The following is a 21,426-nucleotide window of genomic DNA, read 5'->3' as shown; positions in this document are numbered from 1 at the left end:
ACCAGAAATAAAGAAGTAGATGTGGATGGTTTGTAGCTGAATGTCCCAGTTAGCTTTCCTCGTGCATTGATGGCCATCTGCTGGTGAAAAGTAAAAAATACTTGGAAAAAAAAACCCATGTTATTTGAGTATTTTTTAAGCAAACTGATGTTTTATTTTTATTTAGTTTGTTAAAAATGTTTTGGCTACAATGTATCTTACAATTTCTTCTTCAATTTTAAATTTGACATACGAATAACAGAAGCCTATGTTGGCTGCGCCCTAAATACATTCAAATGAACATACAAAAGCAAGCAGTTAGGATGATCTTTAAAAAACTTGAACAAAGAAATTGATTTATTTACCGTGCAGACGGTTACCCGTGAAGCTCCCTTTTAAGCTGATCCAGAGTCAGCCCTCTATTCACAAACTCCAGCCCCAACACAATTACAAACCCGCGCGTTACTGATCTCAGATCGGCTTAAAATGGTATTCTTTAAGCTTGACAGACACGATGTGGTAGTCCAAAATGATGCCAGAAAACTAATTTAGATTTTTATTCATGGTTTTGAAAAATATATATTTTTACAAACAAAAACAAATCGTAAAATTCGCGCTGCGCTCATTCTTTAATCTCGCACAATTTATTCGACCATCTCATTTTGTTCAGGCAGTAGCAGGGAGTCTCAATCGTGGAAAAAGCGCCAAGTTCTACAGCAGGCGCGCGTAATAATGTCAAGTTGTTTATGTTTAAAACGAAACTGCATACTTTGGATTGTCTTTTCCGAAAATGTAACGCATGAATAATAGGACTCATTAGGTAAGACCATTAAATGTACTTCTATTTCCTATTACGTAATTCTGAAGTACTCTTGCAAATATTAACGTGCATGTTGTGTGGGCTGGGCCGCTACGGTTAGCCACACTGCTAACGTATATGCCTTCATACATATGAATTAATAATGATCACACTACGGATTTCAAGACAATATGACGCGAATATTAAACTATTAACGTTATATATGAATTAAAGTTTGATAGTTGAAGTTATTTATAGCAGAGATCAGCTTCTAGTATTTTATAGGGCACATCTGAGCTCAAGGTTCTCACGCGGTTCGTGGCTTGTCTTCAATATTTTGAGTGAGTGCGTTAAGTTTTTGACATTCGCTTTAGTTTCTCTTTTATCTTCTTTAGTGAATGGTTAAAATGCCCGGGCTGCATAGTGGAGGTGGAGTGGTGGCTGCAGCGGGCAGTCCTGTGAAGAAAAGCAAACTCTCTCTAAAGTTCTTCCAGAAGAAAGACACCAAACGAGCCCTGGACTTCTCAGAGCCCCCAGCAGAAGATAGCTGTGCCGCTGAACCAGAAGAGACTACTAAGTATGGCATGTTGTTATTGAGCTATCAAATATGGATTATGTTGAAGTACCATATTATTTTTCCTAACTGTTCCCACTTTCCCCCTCAAGTCATGACCAGGTTGTGCCAATGCCTTGCCCTTCATCTCCTCTTACTGCTGAGAAGCAAGAGAGCCTGGTGCCCTTTGTAGGGCTTAATAATTTGGGGAACACCTGCTATCTGAATAGCATCCTTCAGGTATGCTGTTCAGCTTACTTGCTAATGTTTTATTCATAACCCTGGTCTTAAGGCAAGATACCGCAGGTGAATATGGTTAAAAAACAGCCTTATAGATCACTATACTTCTCGACGTTGATTTATCGCAGTACAATTAAAAGGATAGCTAACCTAAAAATGAAAATGTTGTCCAAAATGAAAATGTTGCCATTTCCTCAACCCTATGTTGGTCCAAACTTCTGTTGAAGTTCTGTTCTTCTGTTGAAGACAACAGAAGATATTTTGAAGAATGTTCGTATCCATATAGTTGACAGTAGCCATTGACTTCCATAGTATTTTTTTTTCCTACTATGGAAGTTAATGGCTATCATCAACTGTCTGGTTACCAAAATTATTTAAAATATTTTCTTTCGTGTTTAGCAAAAGAAGGAAACTCATACAGGTTTGGAACACCTAGAGGGTGAGTAAGTAATGACAACATTTTTGGGTGAACTATACCTTTAAGATGATTGTTTTGCATGACAGGTTTTCTGAAATGTGTTGTTTTTAAATATGCAAATGATCCATTATCTGATCCATATAATGATCAATTATTATATTTGAACCCCTATGTAAAAATATAGATCGGAATACATTTGTAAAGTTTATTTAAGTGTATTTAAGTGCTACTGTAGTTGAGATTTCTGCCTCAGTTCCCGAAAAAAAAAATGAGAAGGCAGATGTATGTAGATAAAGTGTAATAAAATAAACACTTAAATGTGTATTTTGGATGTTTTCGTTTCACTAGTCTGAAATAGGGGTGTAAATCGGAGCCTTATGCTGCGTTCCAGGCAGGTTTTTGAGCACGTAAATCACGACTTCAAACCACGACTCACGACTTTGTAGCATTCCAGGCCAGTCAGGCCAAACTACCTGAGCGCAATATACATACTTATTTTTTCAGACACATAACATTGTAATACATAATCGTGTGTGTATATACATACTTATTGTTTCAGACACATAACATTGTAATACATAATCTTGTGTGTATCATTATCATTATTATTATATTATTATTAATTTGACTGCAACGTTATATTGTACTAAAGTGTTTTCTCACTGTGTACCGCCTGCAGAAACACTGCATCCGTAGGGGCTGCCATTGTTGTTTTGTATGGTTTTGCGGGCTATGTGACGTCAGAACTCGTAACTGGGAGTACATCGATCTAGTACGAGTTCACGGGTGGGAAGTCACGGTGTTTGACTGCCGTTCCAGTGCACTTTCACGGGTATAAGGTTGGAAAAACACAGGTTACAGGTTGCCTGGAACGCGGCATTAATGACGATTCGATACGATACCGATTTCTTAAGCCAACGATTCGATTATTTTCAATTCTTCAGAATTTCCCTCGATACGATTCAATACTAGATATTTTTACATGATATCTATTAAGTTTCAAATAAATCAACAAAAAAATAAATAATTTGCCTTTTATTGAGAATACAGAAACAGTATTTGTGGCGAGCAGGACGAGGGACGTAAGTAACGCGTGTGAAGTAGAAGACAATAATGAGGTTAGCGCCACCCGGAGCTTAGGAGTAGGTTGTATGTATGTCGGAGCAGATGCTGAAAATAGACAGGCGGCAAAATAAACACGATAATCGATGGATCGATACAAATCGATTAATATTTACACCCCTAGTCTGAAAGAAGACATGTTAAGGAAGCGAAATAGCCTGAAATTTCAAAATTGACCGGCTATTTTGCCTGTGGTGTTTTGCCTTAAATATCAACATATTAATATTATAGCAGTCTGGATCTAATTAAACAGAGTTTACCCTTCTTACAAATTTTAGGTCTTGTATTACTGTCCTGGTTTTAAAGAGGCCATCAAATCTTTGTGTCATTTGGCTAAGCTGAAAGACCAACAGCAAGAAGATGGTGCCAAAAATGAGGTGGGTCTTAAATTTCATCTTTCAAGAGACATTTTCCTTTGCATTGCTTGTGCATAGAAATAAATCTCCGTACCAATAGATTAAAGGTGCTCTAAGCCAGTGGTTTTCAAACTTTTTCAAGAGGGACCCTTTTTTTTTTTTTTTTTTTTTACGCGACCCATAGGTTCGTGCGCAGAATTTTTTTTCTTTAACCTTTCTTTAAGCACTTTTTTTAACCACTTTACTTTTGATGATGCACGTGCACTTGCTGATCCTTGACGCGATTGCAAGGCAAAGTCGATTCTGAAATAATTTGATCAAGCTATAGGCCTACAGGACTTTTAACCAATAAATAGCTTATCGTTTGCTGAATGCTTAAAAAATACAAATAAACAAAACATATTCCACAACAAACTCTTTAAATGTAATATTCATTATATACAGAACAGAACAAGAATAAAAAAAATAATAACTAAACAAGCCAAAACGAAATAATTTAAAGGGAAAGTAAAAGGGGCATTATGCTCACGTAGCCTAACTCTCTCATTAGAATCAAAATATTTTAACATTCGCGATGTATTTGATGGTAAACTATTCTTTATTATAGGCGTTGTAGTAACTTCACTCACGTTGCAATATCGACAGGAAAAAAAATCATCCTTTTCACATGCGCAAAAATGTGCTTGGAAACATCACAGTTGAGCGGTGCTTACGCTGAATGGTACGAATTGACTATTTAAACAGAGCAGTGTGATTTTTATATTAGGTTGACTATTTTATTGTCATATTTTTATTTCGGCTATAATGAACAGGCTGCGATGTCAAGCCTGGAATGGTGTATTTGTGTGTGTGTGTGTGTGTGTGTGTGTGTGTGTGTGTGTGTGTGTGTGTGTGTGTGAGGCGCGGCACTGGAAACAAAAAATATACTCCGTCGTTCATACAGGACATCATTCAAACTGCAAAGTGTTTATTTATACTTGTGTACACTCGACACAACATTGTGGTTTTGTCAAACTGTAAACTCTTGTCAAATTTAACTGTCACCCAACCAAAATCACACACAGTTTAAAAGCAAACTTATTTATAATTCAAATGAGAATAGGGCTGTCAACGAATATTCTAAATTCGAATAGGCCTATATATTCGAATAGTTTTAAAAAACAGAATTTCGAATGTGAAAATTAATATTTGAATGTGGAAAAACACGCCCGCGGTATCAGAGGCGCGGCTGTCTGCTTTGCGCGCTGCCTGAGGGATCAGGGACAGGTCACAAGAGTCGCACTGGCACAGCTGAAAGTTTTTTATTTCTTATTCTTATTTATTGCATGAATAAGGTAGGTTAGATACAGCAGTTCCATGCATCGCAGGGTTCACTGGTTTGATTATTTACCGTTTCATGTCAAGGAAAAGTTCCATGTTTACCACAGCACAGCTCGCTCGGGGCGTTCAATGTCGGTTCTTTAAAACTTCAATTAATGTTAATAATATTTGTTTCAATCACTGAATGAAGCCTGCTATATTTGGGACAAGAGTCGCGACCTTAAATTGCTTGCACAAAACTCTTGATAACTCGGTAACTCAGATAAGAGGAAGACATTCAGCCATGCAAATTATAAAATACTCAAGTAATGTTGAACAATAAATCTTCGCCTTTTCAAGGCTTGGGCCCTAATAAAATTGAAATCGCTATGTCTTAGTGATTATGAAAGTGCTGTGATTTGTGGATGACTGATAAGCGCCAATCCGGAGAAACAGGCGTTTATTTTTTCATTATCCGTGTTGAGAAACGTATCGCATGTGTTACGTTATGTATTATGTTAACTAAAGTACCGAATTATGTTACATATTTATTTTGTATGAAAACTAGCGAGTTAGTTGGTGAATTTGTGGATTAAAAATGACCGTTGTATGATAGCCTATCATGTATCAGTGCTGCGCGAGCTCTCTCACAAACACAGACTCGCGCACACAGAGAGAGAAGATATTTATAAAATAAAAATTAACAGGCAAAGTTCTTGCTTGTGTTTTTTTATGTCAAAATGTCAAAGCTTATTGTATTATCCATTCGTGTTTTTAAAATTCGTTAATGACGGACGCTTTACTGTTAACAGCCCTCATTATATTATGTCGGATTCGTCTGATTCGAACACTTATATTATTGGTCATGTGACAGGACTCCTGTCTATTCATTGTTAACTGTTTTCTATAAATATGTTTGGATTGGCTAAAGTTTATTCAGCTAATGCGTGTCCTGTTTGTAGCCTAATGTCCAAATAGCACGTCACAAATATAAGCCCTTTTCCCTGTGGGATTTAATATCATATTTGTATATTGGAATAATAAATTAAGTAGCCAATTTAAAATTATAACATTTAGGCTACAGACCGTTTTTTTTTTTTTTTTTTTTTTTTTTTTGACTGTTATCTAGGGGTTTCTTAATTTTAGACTAATTGACCAGCACAGATTATATGGAATACAATATCAATCATGAATAAAACAATAGTGTTGAGTGCAGTGCAAGTTAAATTTTGTATTTGTGTCAAATTAAAAAACCTTTAGAGGTCAAAACTAGAATTATGAAGATAGGCATGTGTCTGTGTGTGTCTTGCATTCTCAAAATGATGACAAAAATTTTATTCATAAAAGTAACATTTTTACAACGCGCAGTTGTACTCATAAAATTTCTTCTAGGTTGGCAGGTATGCGTCAAACCCGGTTCTGGATGCGCATGCATGCACAAAGGGCGTGAAGTTGCGTCCGCTTCATGAAAGCGCTGACATGGCGACCGGCGGTGCTGCTGATGTGGTGTCTGTGTATCTTAAACTGCAAAACGACTATTTAAATATGAACCCTTCATGTTCTGCTTGTGTGAATGAACGGCGCAGATGCGCGGTTTCATTAAACGTTACCTCACACACACACTGAAGCACGACGTGACGCTCGCGCTGTTTTCAGTCTCTGCTGCCTCACGATATGGTGACATGATTCGATTCATCTCCGAGAGTCACTTCATGAGCATTTTACCGTTTCATTTGAGAAAAACTATCGTCATATCATACACGCACAGAAACTCAAAGGTCTTCACGGCAACCCGTCAAAATAAAAGTTTGGTTTAACTTAAAGAAATTGACAGAAATAATTATATTAGGCTACTGTACATTAGATTTAACTACGTCTCCATTAATTAAAGATACTACTACTAATAATAATAATGTGTGCATAGAAGGTTGCTTATTTTTCACTTGACTTTTTTTATAAGCAATATTTCTCAATATCATCAATATTTTCGTTTAAACAGCATGTAGCCTTCAATCCTTTCATAAATTTACCATTATAAATAATAAAGTCATTGAATTGAATTGAATTTAATATATATATATTTTTTCAAATAGTTAAATAAATTATTTTTTAAAAAAAATGAAGAACTAGGGCGAGAACTAGGGCTGTCGCGATAACCGCAATATTGCAGTACCGCGCTACTGAAAGGCCAACCGCAGAGGAGTGAAAGTAACCGCACCAACCGCGAACCGCGTTTTCTTTTTTCATAAGGCCACCCTTCGTAGTTCGTACCATGTGTATTGAATATTAAATAAGTTAATAATGATAACAAGACTGTTTATCATGGTGATTTGTACAGAGGCTTCGTGGATTTGGACTTAAGCCTAAACAGACAGTGAATGTGATCAACTGAGCGCGTGTGATTACCTGCGGCTGTCTTTGAAGTCAAGTCATTCGTGAAAAGGTTGCCGTTTCCAAGGAAAGCGAAATATTTGTTGTATCATCCTTTTAACGTGTAAGGGTATTTACCATGATTGGCGTCAGCATTACACAGCGCGAGGAAGCCGTGCGGGGAAAGCAGCGAGTCACGCATTGAATCAATGCCATTGGTCTAGATTAATTGAAGCGTTGCTTCAGCTTTGCCAAAAAGCGAAATTACCGCAAGGGAAATTCCTTCTCCACGACAGCCCTACCGAGAACCGTAACATTTTAATGGTATCGGTGCCGACTACTGGAATTTTGGTACCGTGACATCCCTAGCTGCGATGTAACATTTAATTGTTAACCTATTATTTTTTTTGTAAACAAAGCTTTGTGCTTCACTCGTGTCATAATATTCAGGTGCTACTCAGCCACCGCGGTGGTGCGGTTGTCGAGTTTACCGACACAGCCCTAATTTAGAAAAAAATATCAATTTTTTTTTTAATTGGATAAACAATTTGATAAATTTACTAAATTAGCTAATTGGATACATGTAAAGAATATATTAATATTGCTGCCTTGACTATAGTTGATTGCTAAAAACATTGCATGTTTGATGTTATCAGGGGGACTCTGGAGAGAATGCCCTACCTGTTCCCATGGAGCTTCTGGGCAGTTTCCACAGCCTCATCTCCTCTGTGGAACAGCTGCAATCCAGCTTCTTGCTTAACCCTGAAAAATACAACGACGGAGAGCTTGCCACACCACCCCGCAAGCTACTTAACACGCTCAGGTAATGCCAGAGTGTCGTTCAACAACATTGAAAAGAGATTTAAACATCTCATTGAGTTTTTCTTGCCATGGCCACCTTGGCTTTAATGAGTTTCTAGACAAACCTGTTCGATTTCTCCTCTACAGGCAGCTCAATCCAATGTATGAGGGTTACTTACAACATGATGCACAAGAGGTACTGCAGTGCATCCTAGCAAGTATCCAGGAGGCCTGTGACACTATCAAAAAAGAGCAAATAGACAACCAGAAGGAGAGCACAATGAGCAATGGAACGGGGGAGACCACCCACGAGGATGATGGGAGCTCAGACGGCCAGCTGAGTGGAAAGAGAAAGAGCGACACAGAAGCAGGCAACGCTAAGAAGAAGCCAAAATCTCAAAGCAAGTCAAAGAAAAATGAGGAAAATGTGCCTATGACCCGCTCTAAACGCAAGTCCTCCAGTGACATAACCACAGAGAGTTCGGAAACTAACCACAAGAATGGAGCAGAGGAGCTAGAGGAAAAAGAGCAAGAGAAGGACAGAGGGAGCACCACAGAGGAAGAGAAGAATGACAGTTCCCCCAAAGAGGTGGGAAAGAGGACAAGGAGAGGGAAGCTTGGCTGGTTGAAACCATCTGGGAAGCAGCCTAGCATCTTCTCGAAGTTCCGCAGCATGGGACGTATTACTTCACACATAGGAGGGAGAGGGGAAATCAAGAAGAAATCTGATTGTAGTGTCCAAGAGAAGCAGGAGAAGGATACATCTGATAACAAGAGCAGAACTCAAGATGTTAAACAGAGTCTGGGAAAGAGTGAAGGTAATTATCTTATGCCCCATCCAAACTACTGCGTTTTAGTTTAGAAACGGAGAATTAAAACGAATACGATCTCCGTCCACACCAAATTTAGCTGCGTATTAGAATTGATCTCCGTCCACATTAAAACGACTGAAAACGCGGATCACGTGACCATTCACCAACACTGGGCATGCGCGTGCCGGTGTAAACACAACTTCATTGATAAAATTATCCCACCATGCTCTGGGTTAACCCCAAACCGACGCTCCATGTACGGTCAACGCCGCCGCTGCACACGGGAATTGTCACAGATCGCTGGAATAATAGCTTGACTCCGGCGCATGTAGGCAGTTATAGCGATGTAAAATGCTGAATTTACTTGTACAACAGCTGCTAGCAAAGATATATACGCCATGACTGATGACACCCAATCATAGAGCCGAGCGTGAGCCTCTACTACGTCATCGTTTCTAAAGTCCTCCGTCTTGACCCGTCTACACTAAAACGCCCTCCGGAGTTTCAAAACGAAAAACGGATCGGCAGCGTTTCTAAACTTCTCCGTTTTGGTTCTCCGTTTTAGCCGTTTTAGTGTGGACGGGAGGTGCAAACGTAGGAAAAGGTCTCCGTTTTTAAACGAAAACGCAGTAGTGTGGACGGGGCCTTAGTCAAAGTTTCGCAATCAAATGCTATCTTCTATCCAGATTTTTTTAGAACCCTTTAGAAATCTGTACTATTCACTGACAAATTAATTGTCTCTACATTTGAGCTGGACATTTCAGTTGAGAGAAAAATTATGATGATAATTTATAAACAGAAATTATAAAAATGTTTTGAAGAGCTGCAATGAAATGTTACTTTAAATAAAAAAAGTATATATATTATGTATATGTATGTATTTGTGATCAATAACTACAAGCATTGCTTTGTATGATTAGATCTATCAGGCCTGGATGTGCTGAAGTGGATGTTCCAGGGTCAGCTGGTGCTGCGGACACGCTGCCTGGAATGTGAGTGTTTCACAGAGAGGAGAGAGGACTTTCAAGATATCAGCGTACCTGTGCAAGAGGATGAGACCAGCTCCCCTGACTCCAGTTCTGAGAGTGAGTACATTGAAAGCATTTAAATCCATCTGTGTTTATGCCCATCAGTCAACACTCTCTGATACTGGTTAAAACATTTCATATTTTCATAACTGTATCCTTCCTTTTCAGTTTCTCCAGATCCCAAGCCTGATCTGAAAACTCTCAAGTGGGCCATATCTCAATTTGCATCTGTTGAGCGGATTGTGGGTCAAGATAAATATTTCTGTGAGACCTGTCATCACTACACAGAAGCTGAGAGAAGTCTTCTGTTTGACAAAACACCAGAAGTCGTAACAATCCACCTGAAATGCTTTGCTGCCAATGGCTCTGAGTATGTACTCTTGTTTGATTTTAGAGCTTAATCCCTTTCTTTTAACTACTAAAGCCTTGAAGGGCACAGTGAAGAGCTCCCATGAGTCTTTTTTTTTTTTATCCGATAAGAAAACATGTACATAAACTATGATGGAAACACATTTAACAAATAAATTCCTCAATGCGCATCAAAAAAAATCATGGGAATTTGTGCGATGGGTCAGCATAACTGGGCTAACCAGCAGAACAAGCTTTTTGAAATGCTGTTTTGGTTGTTCTGAAATGTGTCATCTTGTGTTCGGAGGTGTGGGAACAGTCATGTAAGAGTTCTGGGACGGGAATTATACCAAACAATTAACTTGTTATATACGAAAATGTTTATATACAGTAGCTTCTCCTACTTTTCTTAGTTATTTTTAGTACCAGTTTATCAGGACTATTTTGTTCTCTTTGACTCGCTGGATGAAAACGGTGCTTTATTTGTAAATGTTTTATGCAATATTCCAATTTTGCGCTAAAGTTAAATTCGCAACTTTGGATGGAAACAACTAATGATTGCATACAAAAATGAAAAAATCAAATCAATGGGCATGAACAATGTGCAAACATTTTTATTGCCTTTTTTTGTTACACACAGCAAAGAGATGGACACTTAAATCCTTTTATTCTGTCTTCTTAAAGTTAATTCTTCACTCTTTTAACAGGATGGACCCTTATGCTGGCCTTTCTAAGGTGAACACACCTCTGCAGACCCCTCTCAAACTTTCACTGCACGAGTGGTGCACTCAACCTGATTCTCCTGACCAGAGCCATCACTACGAGCTCTTCGCCGTGGTCATGCACAGCGGAGTAACCATCAGCAGTGGTCACTACACCACTTACATCCGCATGATGGATCTCCATCGCACCAATCTCAGGCCTCAGTCTCAGGATGAAGAGCAAGACCGAGACACAGAGGAAGACCTGAAACAGAAGAAAGAGGAGGCACCTCAAACAGATTACGATGATGGTGAGGTGTCTTTCAGCTTGTCCGGCAGGGGCCGCAATGTGGCAAGAGCCAGTTCAACAAGCAGCATGTCCGGCAAAGCAGGAGGCAAGAGGAGCTCTGAGGGTGTTGGGCTTTTAGGGGGACAGAGGAGCGTCACCAGTTATGAGCTCAGCAACGGCAAGCAAACCAATCCAGAGAAGGCTTCCAGCTTGGCCAGTCGTGCCACCGGTACTCTGCTTCAGAATACTGTGAAGAAAGAGACTGAGGAAGAGGGAGCTGATGCTATGGACGACGAGACCCAGGTGAGTTTTGACCTCGCTCTGCGAAACCTTTTGGACTTTGAGGGAAAGTGGATGCTGTTTGATGATTCCGAAGTAAGACTCTTTGATGAAGAGGACTTCCTCCGAGCCTGTTCTCCTGAGACGTGCTCCACCTCTACGCCCTACCTGCTGTTCTACAAGAGAGTCTCTCAGTAACAATAGGTGATTGGATATGGACACTCCTCACAGTTATGAAGTTTGTGTTAAAGGGATAGTTCACCCAAAAATGAAAATTCTGTCAGTAATTACTCACCCTCATGTTGTTCCAACCCCATAAGACTTTCGTTCATCTTCGGAACATAAATTAAGATATCTTTGATTAAATCTGAGAGCTGTCTCACTCCTCCATAGGCTTCTATGTTATTGAAACTTGCCGGCCCAGAAAGTTAGTAAAAACATTGTTAGAATAGTCCAAGTGACTACAGTGGCTCAAGCTTAAGTTTATCAGGCGATGAGAACACTTTTTGTGTGCTAAAAAAAACTAAAATAACGATTTCATTCAACTATTAACTTCCTTCTCTGTGGGCCTCGAGTGAGTTCACATAGTGTAACAGTGCAGCGCTTCTGTGTTGTACGACAGAATGTAGGCTCACTATTGGCCGACGCTGGTCATGTGTGTGATGCGTGACGTACAACACAGAAGCGCTGTGCTGTTACACTACATGAACTCACTCAGAGGCCCACAGAGAAGAAAATTAATAGTTGAATAAAGTCGTTATTTTAGTTGTTGTTTTTTTTGCGCACAAAGTATTCTCCTCGCTTGATGAACTTAAGCTTGAGCCACTGTAGTCACTTGGACTTATTTTAACGGTGTTTTTACTAACTTTTCTGGGCCGGCAAGTTTCAATAACATAGAAGCCTATGGAGTAGTGATCCAGCTCTCAGATTTAATAACAAATATCTTAATTTATGTTCCGAAGATGAACGAAAGTCTTATGGGGTTGGAACAACATGAGGGTGAGTAATTACTGACAGAATTTAAATTTTTGGGTGAACTAACCCTTTAAGACATGGACTTTGAAAGAACATTTGCAGGTAAATGGAAAAGCAAGTCAGGATGTGTTAATAGTTTATACATACGTTTGTGTGGAAAACCAATGTGAAACTTTCAAGGCTATGACATTTGTTGCCACTTTTTTCCCCCCTCCTCTCTTTTACCGTTTTTGTACTTTGCTCTTTTCTCTTGTTCAGCGAGTCCGTGTCGTTTGCTTTTCAAATGCACCTTGGCACTTATAGTAGTGCATGTGACAGTTTTCCTGTACATTCAAGCATTCCCCCGAAGCTGTAATGAATAACACAAAACGATTTTCTTGTGCACTGATATTTTATATTTTTTTAAAAGATCAATTATTCTTGCTTGTTTGGGTTTTGTCTCGAGTATGAATTCAAATTTTTACATCCCTCTTTTGGAGGCTATTATTAATGGCTTACAAATCCAAAGTAGATTTCATGTTGGTCTCTTAATTTTTGATATTGGAAGGCACAGGCAATGTTTTGTTCCCCGCTGCAGGTATGATCTAATATTTGGCTATTTGCACAGAGAATCAAATTTAGTTTAAGAGGTGGTTTACTTTGAAAGTACAGAGTATTGATTGCCTATAAATGACCGCAGGGATAAAGTGACCTATTTTTCTATTTTTATAGTTTATCGGCCATACCTCAGTCCAGTCTAAGAAGCTTTTCTCCTTTTTCCATGTTGTGAGCAGGCCCTGACATTACAATTAGATCTCTATGAGCAATAAATAAAACATTTCATGGAGAATCACTACATGGCATTCTGTTGTGTATTTGAGAAGGGAGGTGAAATTAAAATATTGTCTATTACTGGTTATGTAGATTCTTATTTACCACATTAAAACACCAGCATTTAAAATTGTCTTTGGGTGCAGTTTCTTTAACACGACCACACTGGAATGGCTATTAGAGTTATTTATTTAGTAAAATATTTAAAGTAAACAAAAGGTACATAATGCTGAAAAAAATTCATCACCTTTTTTGCTTTTTCCATAAGGATTAAATAAACTCTTAAGTTGTACCGTGACTATTAAAAATACACTGGGATGAAGTAAAAAAAAATGGCTATTAGAGTTATTTATTTAGTAAAATATTTAAAGTAAACAAAAGGTACATAATGCTGAAAAAAATTCATCACCTTTTTTGCTTTTTCCATAAGGATTAAATAAACTCTTAAGTTGTACCGTGACTATTAAAAATACACTGGGATGAAGTAAAAAAAAAACTTAAATTAAAAAAAGTGCACACAGGAATTGATTATAGGTTTGACACATTGTATGCTAAATTCACCATCAGTTCTTATGATCATGTAACAGGCAATTTTGTAAACCAATACAAAATTGGAATGATGTACCAGTCGCCTTAACACAACTTTTTTCTTTTACTTTATGGCAAAAACACTGATGTGGTGAGGAAGATTGATATATACAAATAAATAAAATTGCATGTTCTTTTTATGTCTTCAGTCTTCACACGTCTAGCTTGCGAAGGCTCATTCTGCTAAAAGAGTCTCTGAAAGAAAAAGAAAAGCTTAATGTTATGAAAGAAGAGAAGAAGAAAAAAAGTTCATGAGGAATCAAAAGTTATATTAATGGTAAACAAAAATGTTTTTTAAAAAAACATCCTTTCAAACAACTTGGCTACCTTGTCAAGCCGTCCTTTTGCTGCGTGTTAAAGCGTAACAAAGAGAGGTTAAATGCATTCAAAACACCCACAGCTTTCTGGACAATCATGTCATCCCTTATGATTAACCAACTATCGCTCATTGCCGTTGACCTGGTGTATGTGGCCTTAAGAAAGATACGCGTTTACATTTCACTAAATAGAACTGGGTATTAAAGTCCATTTCCTGATTGTAATTTGATTTTGATTCACATTAATTTCACAATATGTAATGTACAATTTAAATGACAATTTTGCTTTCAAATGAAAGAAACTCTTTGACCCTTTGGCTTGGTGTATTACTAAAATGTTTATGCCCCATTGGTAAAATATTAATACGGTGGGCCAGTAGTGCATAATACAACGAAATTTAAAAAGCAAACATAAGTTCACAACAAAATTAAATTAAGCCACAACACAACAAAATAAAGCCGCAACACAGCGGAAATACTCCCGACCACTAGAGGGCTCTCGGAGCGCGATAAGTTAGTTTTCCATGCCACTGTTCTATAGAGTCACCAGCAGTCTGGTCTAAATATATCAATACCACGATTAGTTTTAACAGTATGTAACCATTGTATATCGACATAAAATATACTTCAAAACCACCTACATGAATTATAGCGGCATATTTATACTCGAGAATGCTTTGACGCGCTACAACAGCGCATGATCCCTAAGGGAACGTCTGGCAATTCAACCAAGTGGTTAAAACATATAATTTATTATAATATAATTTTATAAATAAAAATAAAAACCATTTGGCGAATTGCAGAATTACAGGAAGGTATTGGCACAATTTCACATGTAATAAGTCAGTCTGGTCACTAGGAACCTACCACAAGCTTTGGGACATGAAAACAAAAAACCTTTAGGTGAATTACAGTAGGCCTAATGTTTTTATAAAAAACAAATTGTGTACTGTGCATGCAGGGAGCTATTGGCACAATTTCACCTGTTGTAAGTCAGTCTGGTTAATAGGAACTACAACATTTGAAACATGATAAAAGAAGAAAAAAACTTTTATTATATTACAGAAATTTCCTAAAAAATAATTGTTTACTGCAAATAAATTTAATTTATTTATGTATTCTCTTTTCATGGTAATGCAACACAAAATGCCACAACAACAATTTAACAAATCCAACAAAAAATACATTCCATGACAAGAAGAACAGGAGTAGGAAGAAAAAAAATCTTATAAACTCCTACCCCATTCTTATAATAAAAAAGTTACAAATTAGATGGCCTCACCGACATGACAAAAGATAACAACAACAAAAAATAACAAAATAGCCCAGACCAGATATAATCTACTTTCAAATTGAACGTTTTTTATATATATATATATTATTAATTCTACTTACACAACACTAAACAAACAAAAACAACAATGATGCAATAGATGAAGGGAGGTATTGGGAAAAAGTCAGCTGTAGTAAGTCAGTTTACTACCAAGTACCAATACAATCAAGCTTTGGATTTTGAACATGTCTGTTTTTGAATGTTAAAAGTCATTTTAATTAATACAACAAATTATATGTTTTAACAACTTGGTGGAATTGCCAGACGTTCCCTTTAGGGATCATATGCTGTGGAAGCGCGTCAAAGCATTCTAGCGTATAAATATGCAGCTATAATGCATGTAGGTGATTTTGAATTAATAAATGTCGATATACAATGGTTAGCTACATACTGTTAAAACTAATTGTGGTATTGATATATATTTTTAGACTGCTGGTGACTCTATAGAACAGTGGCATGGAAAACTAACTTTAACGCGCTCCGAGAGCCCTCTAGTGGTCAGGAGTATTTCCGCTGTGTTGCGGCTTTATTTCATGTGTTGCAGCTTATTTCCGTTGTGTTGTGGATTCATTTCGTTGTGAACTTATGTTTGCTTTTTGAATTCGTTGTGTTGTGCACTACTGGGCCACCGTATCTTAAGGCCTAAAGGTGCTAGCTGCAATGGGAAGCTCCCACCATTCATTCATTCAAACAACATAGTTTGGTAAACCAAATTTCAGCAATAAGCTAGTTATCAGCTGCAATATACATTCTTAACATCTTTTGACATCATTTGTATTGTCTGACCTGTGTGAGTTGACCTGTAACACAGGTTTGTAGAGTTGTGGGATCTTCCGGTTAATGAGAGGCTGCAGAGCTTCTTTCAGTCTGTGATAGTTCCTCTCCAGCTCTCTCTGATACTCTTTCTGGTCCGGACCAATCAGACTCTTATTTTTGCGAAGGGAATCTTCACACCTGAGGAAGTTATTGAAGGTTGATTATAGGCAATTCCAAGTTCTAATTGTATTATCATCATTTAACAATTAAAATAATGCATTTGTCTTATCATCATCCATAATACCATACACGGACTGCAATTATCCAACTATTTTTAGGATAATAGTTCAATTTAATGGCATCATCTATATAGTATAGTATGTAAACATCATCCCATTTACATACTATACTGTATTTTTTGATTGATTGATGTGATACAAAAAAAAGTTTAATTACAGTGTATACATGTCTTCAATATACTGAGATACTTGGGGTCAGTAGTTGGACTACTGCAGTCCATGTAAATGTAGTGTTAGAGCATCTGGAATCAAACCTCTTAGTAAAGTCTTTGAAGCACAGTCGTAGTTTATTATGGTGCCGGTAGAGTTTAGGATCGCTTGGGATCTCGGACAGAAACACCTGGGCCACCTCAAGAGGGCCCTGAAGAGAAATGCAATACATACGTTGGTTAGAAATATTCAAATTATTTACTCACTTGACCACTGACCATCACAAAGTTTGCACTGATACTTGGCTGTGCAATAATGGATATTTGATACAAATAACTGAAAAAACTATTATTATTAATTTATAATTAATTTGTTGTGTATATTTTTTTTTAAGTTCATGTCCATCAGGTTCCAAACAAATAATATAAATATGAAATAAAATGAGCTCTGAAGTCTTTCATTCTTAAAGTATTTAAATAACTACATTCGTCAAATAGTTAAAAATTCTGGAGGTTGAATTTCCAGCAATTAATTGTATGGTTATTTACACTGAAACCCCTGATTTCACAGTCAAGGCTTAAGCCTAGTCCCAGACTAAAATGCATGCTTGAGCTGTGTATCTTAAAATATGTCAGTGCCACTGTTTTGTTTCAAGATGCTCATCAGTAATGTTTTCTTTTTCCTAAGGGACATTTATAAAAGCTACACAAGTGTCCTAAATTAAAATAAGGCCTAATCCTGGCTTAATCTAAGCCCTTTCTGTGAAACCAGGCCCAAATTGCACAAATTAATTAATCCAGAAAATAATGACAGTGATATTGCATATGTACTATTTAGTTAATAGGCCCAAGGAGTCACCTGGTTAACAGTGGTGCCAACAGACCCCTGCAGAACCATCTGCAGCATTTTGGCATCAGATGGGTCCTGATGAGTGGCAAAGGCCAGTTCCTGTGTCTTCTTCTGCATGTCCTCAATGGCTACTTCAATGGGTGTGGAGATGATCTGAAAAGTAAATATTAATGTCTTAGAATCTTTCCTTAAAGGTACACAGTAACTTTTTTTGTTCAAAATTAGGCAAATTTAAATAACGAGTCAATACACTTTCAATCTTTCTTCCAAAACGCGTTTTTGTCTTACCCTGATTCACTATGGTAAGCCTGTTATAAGTGTTTATATTTTAGACCTGATGGGATGTTTTTTGCGGGAAATATGCGCAAATACATTATTCACCCGTGCGTGTCTTGTCATATCCATAAATACAGAAAAATTGCTCCGTTTACATACATAATTGTGACAAAAAGAAGGGTCGATATGGAGCATGCTAAATCTCGAACCTCTGGGGAAATGGCCTGTTTAACCCTTTATGACCTGCCATAGAACAATTCCACCAGAGTATATCTTTGTATTTTTACATGCTGTGCTGTCATTCTTTTGAGCATTTTCATATGCCATACATCAAAATAATCCTTACTCTCCTAATTTGAAGGTTATGTTTGTAAAAAATCAATAGTAACTAGATAAATATCTCAAAAGTGCAATAAACAAAAAGTGCAATTTACAAAAACATAAACAATATTTTTTACATATTTTATTCAATACAAAAAATGGATAAATGTCAACCTCAAACTTGTCAATGTGAAAAACGTGCATAAAACAATTTAAAACTATACAGAATTGATTTGAACTGTTTACATAAATTAGTTTTTAAGATGCACTCATTTTTACACTCATTCAAAAAAAGGGAGGGGAAATGCCATGTAAAATATTCATTGTGGTCAAACAGATAACATTTTGCTTTTGAATTTTGATTGAACATTGAATTGGTTAAAATATAAAATAAATAGATGAGCAGACGTATAGTTCATCGTCATCGGACGCAATTAGTATTTCCAAAACCTCCGCGTCCGTGTACTTTCGTTTAGACATAACGTTGCGTGCGTGCGTGTGTGTGTGTGTGTGTGTGTGTGAATGTGCTTGTATTTGTGAGTGTCTAAAGGAGAAAGAAATAATAAAATAAAGCAATGGTAAAAAGTCAATAACGATAAGAAGGAACATATAGCAAATGGGAGTCAAACGGGAGTCAAACGTGTGATTTTTTTTTCCCCCAAACCACTTTAGGGGAAATCCCGCCCTGCAGCCGATTTCATTGGTTTAGGTTACAGTGACGGGTAGGTTTAGGGATCAGTGTTTGGTGTAGGCCCTGGTGTAGGCAATCTGTACAGTGATTGACATGACCAATGAAAACTTTAGAATCGGCTGCAGGGCGGGATTTCCGCTGAAGTGGTTTGGAAAAAAAAAAATCACGAGAGTCAAACGCATGGTCAAATGACGCAGCTTGTGACGTCACAACATGCGACACACCCGGGGGTCATAGTGCACAGAACATAGACATGTATTTATTATGTCTATGGCACAGAACGTGATACGTCAATGAGCCATCGGAAGACGTAACTATCAATCGCAGATCTACAGAACATGTGTGCAAAGACGTGCAATGCATTTTTGTGTTTTTTTTTTGTAAACGCATATTACGCAGTTTGTACAGACTGATTAGAGGGTGAAAACAACGCAACATGGGCATGTTGGAGGCTTGATCTGAACATGTTACATCTCTGGTTTTGTATGCAAAAAGAGTGATTGAGCTAGCAATTTGGTTTCAGTTTCTATAGGCTTTTAAACAGACACACGCAAACGGTCGGTCTTAAAGGGTTAAAAAAATAAAAAACAGGAGAATACGACAGCGCTAGTAATAAAACAAGAATCAACATTGGCTTGGCTTTAAATAGATGGTGAGAACTAAGGGATTTAAAATGTTGTAAAAATGTAGTGATTTGTATTACTCAACAGGTGAGTAAGGCATTGTGTTGAACAAATAAATTGCCATATTTAGCCCTTAATTGTGAAGCATTATCTATTGTGAAGGGTCATTTCATTATGGTTGTTGTAGACCTGTGCTGGAATTTATTGTAAAGGAAGTACAGTGTCTATTAATGGGTACAGTAACGTCTTCAGCTAGTCAGCTTGAGATCCTTTCCATCTTAACTAGTTATATCTCTTATGCCTAGTAGTGAACGTTTTATGAGCAGTAGGATAACTTTCTTCATCAGCACAGTCACGCAGAGCCGAAACACAACCAAAACAATGTTTTCATAGTTTCCATATAATTTCAGTCTAGCATGAATCTCTATAGAAGCTTTCACAAAGCATGCGTGTTTGAGTTACCTCCTCTTTGTGGATGATGTTGATGCGGGTCTTGATGTAAGGGAAAGCGTGGGAGGTAGTGAGGATGGTCTTTCGTTTAAACTGTTCATGCAGGTCACCGTGAGCTCTTCCATCGAGTGTGAATGGCGTGCAGTACACGAAGCGCCGCAAGTTGTAGTTCTTATCAAAGTAAGTGATGCGGTCCTTCATTTCATAAGTGTCAAAATATGGTTCAACATAAGTGATCTGAATAAAGGCCTGTGATGGAGAGAGAAGAGATATTATTCTCTGTGCAAAGTATTATCGTTTGATTTTGCACCATAACGCAGCACAAAAACGCACCTTATTTGGGTCCAATTTACACTTGTCGACTGGATTGGAATCTTTAATGACTTCCACTTGATCCTCACCAAACCTTTCACCATAGAAACTCTGAGAATTAAGACAATAACGGTCAAATCACTCATCTATTAAAACATGTGAAACAGAAAATGCACCCATGCAAACGGTGTCTTGTACCTCAAGTCGATGTGAGATTTCTGCTAGCTTGGTGATGGCTGGCTCTTTGTATACAAACTCCTGCTCGTCCAAGTCACCAAATTTAGAACCGTAAAAACCAACCCTGAAATAGGTGCCAAACATTCGCTTTCCATCCTGAAACAAACAAATGTGTCAGTTACTAATCTGCTGTCAGTTGAAGCTACCATTTCAAAATGCTAGATAACATGGAAATATAAAGTCTGTTCATACTCATGTTGATGTGCATGGCTTTACATTCTAAAACAGTTACTCATAAAGAAAGGTCAAGTGCAATGAGGCAAACACAACATTTTCTCTTGGCAGCAAGTTATCAAGTGTGACAACAACAATGTAAACATTGTCTGGAACATGTTTACATAAATAACCCGCATTCAACACTGCCAATGATTATGCAATCATATAACGAGAAATACAGGAAAACACAGACAATAATACAGTATTGTTATAGTACAAACATCAACCATATTTGAGAATATTTTGCAACCTCCAAAAAAAGAGCAAGTAAAAGGTTAGCTTCTATCCCCTTTTACCTTCAATAAGTGGTCGTGTGTTATGACAGATGTTTTTTTTTTGTTTTCTTTTTTACAAATACTGCATAGTTTCTCAATTTTACACAACCATTCAAATGTTTGAGGTCAGCGAGGTTTTTTAAAAGAAATTCATGCATTTATTCAGCAAGGATGCATTAAATTGATCAAAAGTGACAGTAAAGACATTGTCATCTTATTAAAAGATGTCTATTTCATGTGTCTGGAGCCCAAAATCAGCATATTAGAATGATTTTTGAAGGCTGACATGTGACACTGAAGACTTGAGTAATGATGCGGAAAATTCAGCTTTGCCACTACAGGAATAGGTTACATAATAAAATATATGTTAAATAGAAAACAGTTATTTTAAATTGAAACAATATTACAGTTTTTACTGTATTTTCAATTAAATAAACAGAGCCTTGGTGAGCATAAGAGACTTCTTTCAAAAACATAAAAAAAAGCTTGCCAACCCCAATCTTTTGTATGTATGTATGCATTATTTGTGAGATATCCAGAGATATTGTAATAAA

The 21,426-nt window shown here is 37.3% G+C and overlaps 2 protein-coding genes across 19 annotated transcripts in view; one reads left to right on the top strand and one right to left on the bottom strand.

The window, feature by feature from the left end:
- The first annotated feature begins 654 nt into the window (after nt 1–654).
- usp1 (ubiquitin specific peptidase 1) lies at nt 655–11,729 on the top strand. 2 transcript variants are annotated; one of them, XM_056259039.1, is made up of 9 exons: nt 655–799; nt 1,174–1,355; nt 1,445–1,571; nt 3,390–3,488; nt 7,793–7,959; nt 8,085–8,755; nt 9,670–9,834; nt 9,946–10,147; nt 10,833–11,729. In XM_056259039.1, exons 2-9 carry the CDS (start codon nt 1,177–1,179, stop codon nt 11,590–11,592), a joined length of 2,370 nt encoding a protein of 789 aa, XP_056115014.1. In that variant the 5' UTR covers nt 655–799; nt 1,174–1,176; the 3' UTR covers nt 11,593–11,729. The 2 variants fall into 2 exon arrangements, with proteins under 2 accessions (XP_056115014.1, XP_056115022.1); XM_056259047.1 differs by having other exon boundaries at nt 667–799; nt 1,153–1,355.
- Nucleotides 11,730–13,514: 1,785 nt separating this feature from the next.
- Nucleotides 13,515–21,426, bottom strand: part of dock7 (dedicator of cytokinesis 7) — a 57,020-nt gene continuing 49,108 nt past the window's right edge. For 10 of the 17 annotated variants that reach the window (XM_056258889.1, XM_056258898.1, XM_056258927.1 and 7 more), the window contains 7 exons: nt 20,343–20,468; nt 20,166–20,255; nt 19,845–20,081; nt 17,481–17,624; nt 16,727–16,833; nt 16,204–16,371; nt 13,515–13,962 (listed from right to left, as the gene is read on the bottom strand). In XM_056258889.1, coding sequence (XP_056114864.1) covers nt 13,920–13,962; nt 16,204–16,371; nt 16,727–16,833; nt 17,481–17,624; nt 19,845–20,081; nt 20,166–20,255; nt 20,343–20,468 — 915 coding nt within the window. In that variant the 3' untranslated portion in view covers nt 13,515–13,919. Of the gene's footprint in view, nt 13,963–14,083; nt 14,115–16,203; nt 16,372–16,726; nt 16,834–17,480; nt 17,625–19,844; nt 20,082–20,165; nt 20,256–20,342; nt 20,478–21,426 lie in introns of all 17 variants that reach the window. The other 7 variants (XM_056258894.1, XM_056258934.1, XM_056258962.1 and 4 more) reach the window with 3 other exon arrangements.

Source organism: Rhinichthys klamathensis, unplaced genomic scaffold, assembly GCF_029890125.1.
Source record: "Rhinichthys klamathensis goyatoka isolate OS25496 unplaced genomic scaffold, OSU_Roscu_1.1 h1tg000007l_1, whole genome shotgun sequence".
Classification (NCBI taxonomy): domain Eukaryota; kingdom Metazoa; phylum Chordata; class Actinopteri; order Cypriniformes; family Leuciscidae; genus Rhinichthys; species Rhinichthys klamathensis.
Note: the sequence above shows the minus strand (reverse complement) of the source record. Positions and strands in the feature narration are given on the sequence as shown.

Excerpts from the sequence above, each read along its gene's own strand:
- usp1 (XM_056259039.1), top strand. The coding sequence starts at position 1,177 with ATGGTTAAAATGCCCGGGCTGCATAGTGGAGGTGGAGTGGTGGCTGCA. Across the intron at positions 3,489-7,792 it reads AAGATGGTGCCAAAAATGAG|GGGGACTCTGGAGAGAATGC; the intron begins GTGGGTCTTAAA and ends TGATGTTATCAG. Across the intron at positions 8,756-9,669 it reads GAGTCTGGGAAAGAGTGAAG|ATCTATCAGGCCTGGATGTG; the intron begins GTAATTATCTTA and ends TTGTATGATTAG.